The sequence below is a fragment of the Anneissia japonica genome, unplaced genomic scaffold, assembly GCF_011630105.1.
Source record: "Anneissia japonica isolate Jap-2015-1 unplaced genomic scaffold, ASM1163010v1 scaffold287945_len1679841_cov205, whole genome shotgun sequence".
Taxonomy (NCBI): Eukaryota; Metazoa; Echinodermata; class Crinoidea; order Comatulida; family Comatulidae; genus Anneissia; species Anneissia japonica.
Window position 1 is genome coordinate 169,495 of NW_022753015.1, and position 6,492 is coordinate 175,986.

The window sequence follows — 6,492 nt, forward strand, 5'->3', positions numbered from 1 at the left end:
TATATATATATATATGCATGCTACAGTTTACCACTCTCATAATGTTTGAAATTATTGCAGGTACCCTTGCTACGGAAATAATATATTATTTATGGCGTAGGCCTACATTATTACGTTATCCTTGATGACAGCCATTTCTTTTGTCTGGAATCTGTGCGAACGTTCTTGAGCAATATTGAACATTTGTTGGATGCGGTATGCATTCTGGCAGTCGTATCAAGAACTGGTGTTTCGCCGCATAGGCCTATAATAATTATAATTAACAGACTGTGCGACATGACGAACAGGATACTCGCATTCGGAATATGTTTTACTGGTTACCGTGAACTTTACTGCTGCGGTGACACGATCACGGGAGAGGTCGTCTTAGAATTGGGCCAAGATACAAAGATAGAAAGTAAGAGTTGTTTGTTGATTAAGATTACGGTTTACTATTACTGCATTATTAATTGCATGCTCAGCTGAGAAGTGAACTTGTTCAATTTAACCTCACAGCTTTTGTCGATTGTGGTACAGTTATTTGGAAAGACTGACGTATATTATTGTGACGTAAAATGACTACGGCGATGATGGTGATGAGGCTGATGATGATGATGGTGATAGTGATGATGATGATGATGACGATGGCGGTGATAATGATTTATCATTATTATTATTATTATTATTATTATTATTTATTTGTTTATTTATTTATGATCGATTTTTCCACAAGAAACAACAGATGTTGAACAGAAGAAAAGATGATGATGAGGAGGAGGGGAATGATGATGAGGAGGAGGGGAATGATGATGAGGAGGAGGGGGATGATGGTCATGATGATAATGGTAACGATGACGGTAATGATGAAGATGATGATAACGATGACAATATAAGGACTATGATGGAGTTTACAATGTAAATGATACAATGGCAATGGTGGTGAATAATAAATGATATGTTAATGATGGTTTTTATATCCATCTGGATGACATCTGGTTGCATTGAACGACTGTGTAGAGACCATAGACGGAGATTGTTTTTTGTAAGATGAAATATGACTACAAAAAATGTTATGGACACAAGCAAAATAATAATAGATCTAATAATATGATAAGTCAATGCTGAAATGATGATTGAGTTTTTGATGATGATTCAAGATTCCAGATAATTTTATTGTCCGAAAAAGATCATAAAATGTTTCCACTGACAATTTTAAGGTACAAAGAACACAGTACAGTCCAGTAATATATAAAAGATTATAAACAAAATTATTAAGATGATGATGATAAGGCCATGGGTAGGTCGGTAGTTTTATGACAGACCTATCCATTTTTTAGATTTCCCTAAAACGTGGCCAACACATTTTTCTTTAGCCTAGTGATGATGGTGGTGGGTTATGATGGTGGTGGCAATATTGATAGTGATACGATAAGGATTATGTGTGGAAGCGGTAGCGAAAATGACTACGAAAGTCATAAGGTTAAAGCATACATTGTCCCAGAAATGTAAAAAGAAAAGTCATTTTGCCATTTCCATCTTCAATGATTATAATACTTACAGCTAATTATAAAAATAATGATAGACCAGGGATATACTTAAAACGATTATAACTGTATAATAATCGACGCATATTTTATATTAATTACTTATTTTTTCTCCAATATTAGTAAATTGCTTGTCATTAATTAATATCACTAATTGATTACCGATATTTACACGTGAAGGTATTGATCTATGTATTTCCGGAGTGTGCGATGTTCATCTTCATTCAAAATGCACAGTACAGGCGGAGTATCAAGCTGACGACGACGCATGCCCACTACGTGCCCGGGAAATCTACTTTGAAAAAAGCCTGCAACTGTATCCATCAAAGTCCGGTAGGACCTATAATAATATTATTTTAATGTGAAAATTGGCCTACAGTTTTTCGTTTTTATGTACTGTATTGTTTCTAAACGTCTCTATTAAGTAGTATATGGTCAATATTTAAAATGAGATTACACGACATGTCACGGACTGCTATTGTACAATATTATTGATAAGTACGCCTTTGTTTAATCCTAATTTTAATAAGTCTACTTACACCGTTATCGATTATAAAGTTCTTGGCGAGATTTAATACCTTGTTTAGCGAACTTTCTGTTCTGTCATATAGGAGGACTGAACACATTTTATTTAGAAAAATGAGTTTGCCGAATACAATAATCAGTCAGACGAAAAAATGTTATTTATGAATGTAAACAGGTAGTAATGTGATTTGATAAGCTTTAAATTTATATAATTTAGAAGAAGTATATATATTTTATTTGTGGACATTTTAGGGGAATGGAGGGTGTGGAGGAGGTGCCGCTATCTGGCCAAAATTACAAATTTAATTTTATTTGCATCGGTAAACAAGGTATAAAAACGTCTTGCCTTCTGAATTTTTTCTCTAGTGAGACCCAAGCTTTCCATATAGAGGTAACGTAGGAGAATATTCATGATTCCTTCATGCAGAACAAAATAATAGATCTCCAATGTAAAAATATATTATCTTATTTTTTAGCTAATGAAGATACCTTATTGAAAGTTGGCAGACACGCCTTCTACTTTGAAGCTAGCCTTCCCGCTACCAACTTGCCAAACTCTTTTGAGGGTAGCTTGGGTTACGTAAGATATGTTGCGAAATCGATATTACAAACTTCACAAACTGAACTTGAGGCAAAGAGGGCATTTACGTTGCTAGGTGATACATATGACATCAACCTAAACCAAGGCTCATTGGTAGGTGTTTAACACAAGTGAGTTTGCATTCACCACTCTAATAATACTAACCGCTCTATTTTTTTTTAAATTTAATCTTGACTCCGATACACTTAGTGTTCCAGACGAATAGATTCTTACCTCGACGGGTGAGTACGAACCCCCCCCCCCCCCCCCCCCCCCCCACAAATTACCAAAAAGGTCCACATTTTCAGGGGTAGAAAATTCAAGACTCGCACCAAAACTCCTTGACCAATCAAAGCAGTTTCCACTAGACTGCCTCCAATTCGTCATATTAGCAAGAACTTTAAACTGTATTTATAAGCTTTTTGAAGAATTTTAGTATTTTCCCCCGCCGCTTACGTATCAATGACTCACGCGTACAATTCTTCTTTCTATGTATCACTTAATTTTTTTATTATTCTCGTTTAAGTGTGAGAGTGCCATTCCCGGCCATCTAGAGGTGTCTTAATCATAAATTTTCTTACCTTAGCCCCAACCATGGTTGGGCTGAGGCGTTATCGACTCCCATCTGTAAAAGTCCTTCCCTGGCCTCCTCTATTTGTGATTATGGTAATTGTTTTCCCTACCCTTTTCCCAATCAGATCAGTATATGCTTATTCTATACATTCTCCTTTTGATATATGTTTGACATCTACCCATCTCATCCACGACGGCGTAAAGCGCTTCGAGTATTTATCATATAGGCCTAACATCTGCTTTGGGAAATTTAGTATTTTCAATGCCAAATAATATTATGGACGTGTTTTCATTGTCCACTATAATAGGCCTACATGATATCTTTTACGTTTAAAGCTAACATTGTTTTATTACCATTGTGATATAATTTTATGTAGTCATTGAAGTTTTCGTAGTATGTTGACACATCAGTGAAAATTCAACACCACGTGGTTGAAAGTGGCACGTTATACACCTATTTTTTTTTTTTTTTTTTTTTTAAGGAACGGTTTAACGTCAGTCGAAGTTACATCCCGACACACTTTTGGTTCCGTGGAAAGGGTGCCGTCAAAGCCGTGGCAACCGTACCACGCGTAGCATATTGTGCCGGTGAAGAAATACCGATGTCATTGGATATTACAAACGACAGTGGACACAAGGTTAAGAAAATAACAGCTACGTTTCTGCAGGTAGGTATGGGGTCGGCGTCGGGCACGCTAAAAGAAGTGCGTGATGTTTCAGACGACTTGGGTTTAATAATTGCGTCATTAACGTGTCTTACAGTTCTCTAGTGTGAACCGGACCATGATAAGAGGGCGTTTCCTGCAGAATTCGTATTATGTGCTCTATTTTCATCTATTTTTTAAAACCCGTATCTTATGTTGCTTACAGAGCATGTTTTGCCGTATCGGAAGAAAGACAAAGACGTCTGTGAAACAGATGTCTTCACTGGAGTTTAAAGAAATCAGAGAAGAAAAGCGTTCGACGCGGTCCAGTGAGCTCATTCGTATTCCAGCCGTAGCTCCTTCGAATCTGGTGAATTGTGATCTTATCGAACTTGCTTATGAGCTTGTGGTAAATATTTTGTTTATATGAACCCATCCAACCACATACCACAATCACACGTGCGTGTACTTGAAATGTACGTGGTCTTTGTGAAAGTAAGCCAAAGGGGTTGAAATGTGTAAATGTCAGTGGTGGTGCCAGGATTTGCCCGACGAGAGGGAAGGGGGGGGGGGTCCGAGGTCCCCGACGAAAAAAGTGGGCGTGCATGCATATGTAGAAAATACATAGGGACTATACATTTTTTTTCTCCCCTAGAAATTGTGGTTTTTTTTTCTCTCAAATGGAGGCCATCCCCCTCTCCCTGGCCAATGCTCCCCCTTCCCACTGGCGCCATCCTTGGTAGGCGTGGTTAAATAACTTTTCTTAACACATCTTATTTCATTTTTTTGTGAACGGACGCGATACCCATTGATTTTCACACACTTAAAACTCGTGCAATTTCATAAAAGTCTTCTCTGACTTTTCGGAGACTTGGGGCATTTGTACGTTGTTCGTTCGTAAAATTAGATTATTTGTAAATGTATGTTATACGTTTCACTTGTATATTTTTGCTTCGATTGCCTTCCATACACCGATCATAAGTCAAATCAATTAAGTATTCATCTCCATAATGGCGCACTTACTGTACTAAATATACTCTTTTAATATTGGAGAAAAACTTACATATTTTTATTGCATTTTACAGATATCCGTAGCGGTGACAACAATGGTAATGACCAAGAAAATCGTTTTTCGAATTCCAATCGAAGTTGGCAACGTGCCACTCCAGAACAATCCTGAAAAAAATGGTAATACATTAACCTAAATTTTCCAAAAAAACGTTTCCTCATACGCCTAGACCTAATTGTTGATTGTTTAAAATAAGTCGTAGGCCTACATTTTGGTGTTCTATTAAGCAGCCGCCGTCAGCGACAAAACGTACAAAAGTATCAAGCACCTTCTCAAAATGATAAACAAATTAACTCACCTTTCTTAGACGAACGTTTAATCCCCCCACTAACCCCAATACCTAGGGTTACAAAATCACGCCCCTCAGGTTTTGTACTTTTGGGGGTCTTTGGGTCTTGTGCACCCCTGTTAGCACCCGTGAAGGGGTGTTGGCGCCGTGAGTAGCGGATGGCACACCACCTTCAGACCGGAGTGTGTTGTGCAAGTTTTTACCCCTGCGGATATTGGTTGATGCTAGTGAACTCGACTCTGCTAGCGGTGGCCGGAATCGCTCAAAAACCTTCCGTTTTGCCCCGTTGAAGATTTTACTTCAAAGATTCATTCAGTTTTAATGGCTCAGTATTGCCCAAATTCTGCTTTTAGTTGATCCCTTGGTCCGAAACAAGGGGCCGACTAAAGCCTCGGTCCGGGTCCCGGGAATAAAAAAATGCTTAGTATGGCCCAAATTCTGCATTTAGGCCCAAATTCGCAATATTAGGGATTGCAATCGAAATAATGTTATTTGGATAGGCAAATGTTTATTTTAAAAATGTCAGGACCGACGACATCGTCGTGGCGACGGGGAGGGGTCCAGACCTTGTCTGACGGAGGAAGGAATCTCTCCCCTACTGGCGCCGCCACTGTAATTATTGCTATGACGACGACGAGGGAGATATTGATCATGATGATAATGTTATCGATATGATAATTTAAGTCGAATATTAAAAGTTAGTATTCAAATCGTTTAATACATCGTATAATTAAGTATGGGTATTTAGCTTACAGTTTTAAGTTATTATTTCTCCTGCCAATTAACATACGCATATTAAGATGTTCCATAATCTTAGAACTTTAAATGGGCTGGCTTGGATTTATGATTTTCATAGTATAAAGTAAATGAAACTGTTTTGAGCTGTGCATGTAAGTGGATAAAATATTTGATTCATTTGTATGCCTTTCTCGTGATTTTATTTTGACTTGAAGATAAAAGCAAATAGCACATTTTAATTTTTAAATATTATTTACTTCAATAGGCCTCTCCCATTAACTCCAAAGTAAAAGGCTTATGGCCTGAATACGATAAATTTATTTATATATCTGTGTTGCACTGGTGTATCCAGGGGGTTTTATGGTTCGGGAGAACACCCCCACACCCTCTTTAAATTTCCCAAATAAGTCCTCCAACCCAACTAATGCACTGCAGACCCACCCAGACACAGACATTTTCAAACATATCTGCTTTTATAGCATTATTAGACCCATAAAGCACAAAAATCCTCTTGCTTTGGGGTTTCGCCGACCTCAACGGGGCTCCAACTG

The 6,492-nt window shown here is 37.8% G+C and overlaps 1 protein-coding gene across 1 annotated transcript; it reads left to right on the forward strand.

Annotated features, from left to right (window-relative positions):
• Nucleotides 1-114: 114 nt before the first annotated feature.
• LOC117122654 (arrestin domain-containing protein 17-like) lies at nucleotides 115-5,195 on the forward strand. Its single transcript, XM_033268333.1, has 6 exons — nucleotides 115-397; nucleotides 1,704-1,856; nucleotides 2,525-2,742; nucleotides 3,684-3,869; nucleotides 4,072-4,254; nucleotides 4,931-5,195. Exons 1-6 carry the CDS (start codon nucleotides 277-279, stop codon nucleotides 5,048-5,050), a joined length of 981 nt encoding a protein of 326 aa, XP_033124224.1. The 5' UTR covers nucleotides 115-276; the 3' UTR covers nucleotides 5,051-5,195.
• Nucleotides 5,196-6,492: the final 1,297 nt, after the last annotated feature.

Excerpts from the sequence above, each read along its gene's own strand:
- LOC117122654 (XM_033268333.1), top strand. The coding sequence starts at position 277 with ATGACGAACAGGATACTCGCATTCGGAATATGTTTTACTGGTTACCGT. Across the intron at positions 1,857-2,524 it reads ACTGTATCCATCAAAGTCCG|CTAATGAAGATACCTTATTG; the intron begins GTAGGACCTATA and ends CTTATTTTTTAG. Across the intron at positions 4,255-4,930 it reads AACTTGCTTATGAGCTTGTG|ATATCCGTAGCGGTGACAAC; the intron begins GTAAATATTTTG and ends TGCATTTTACAG.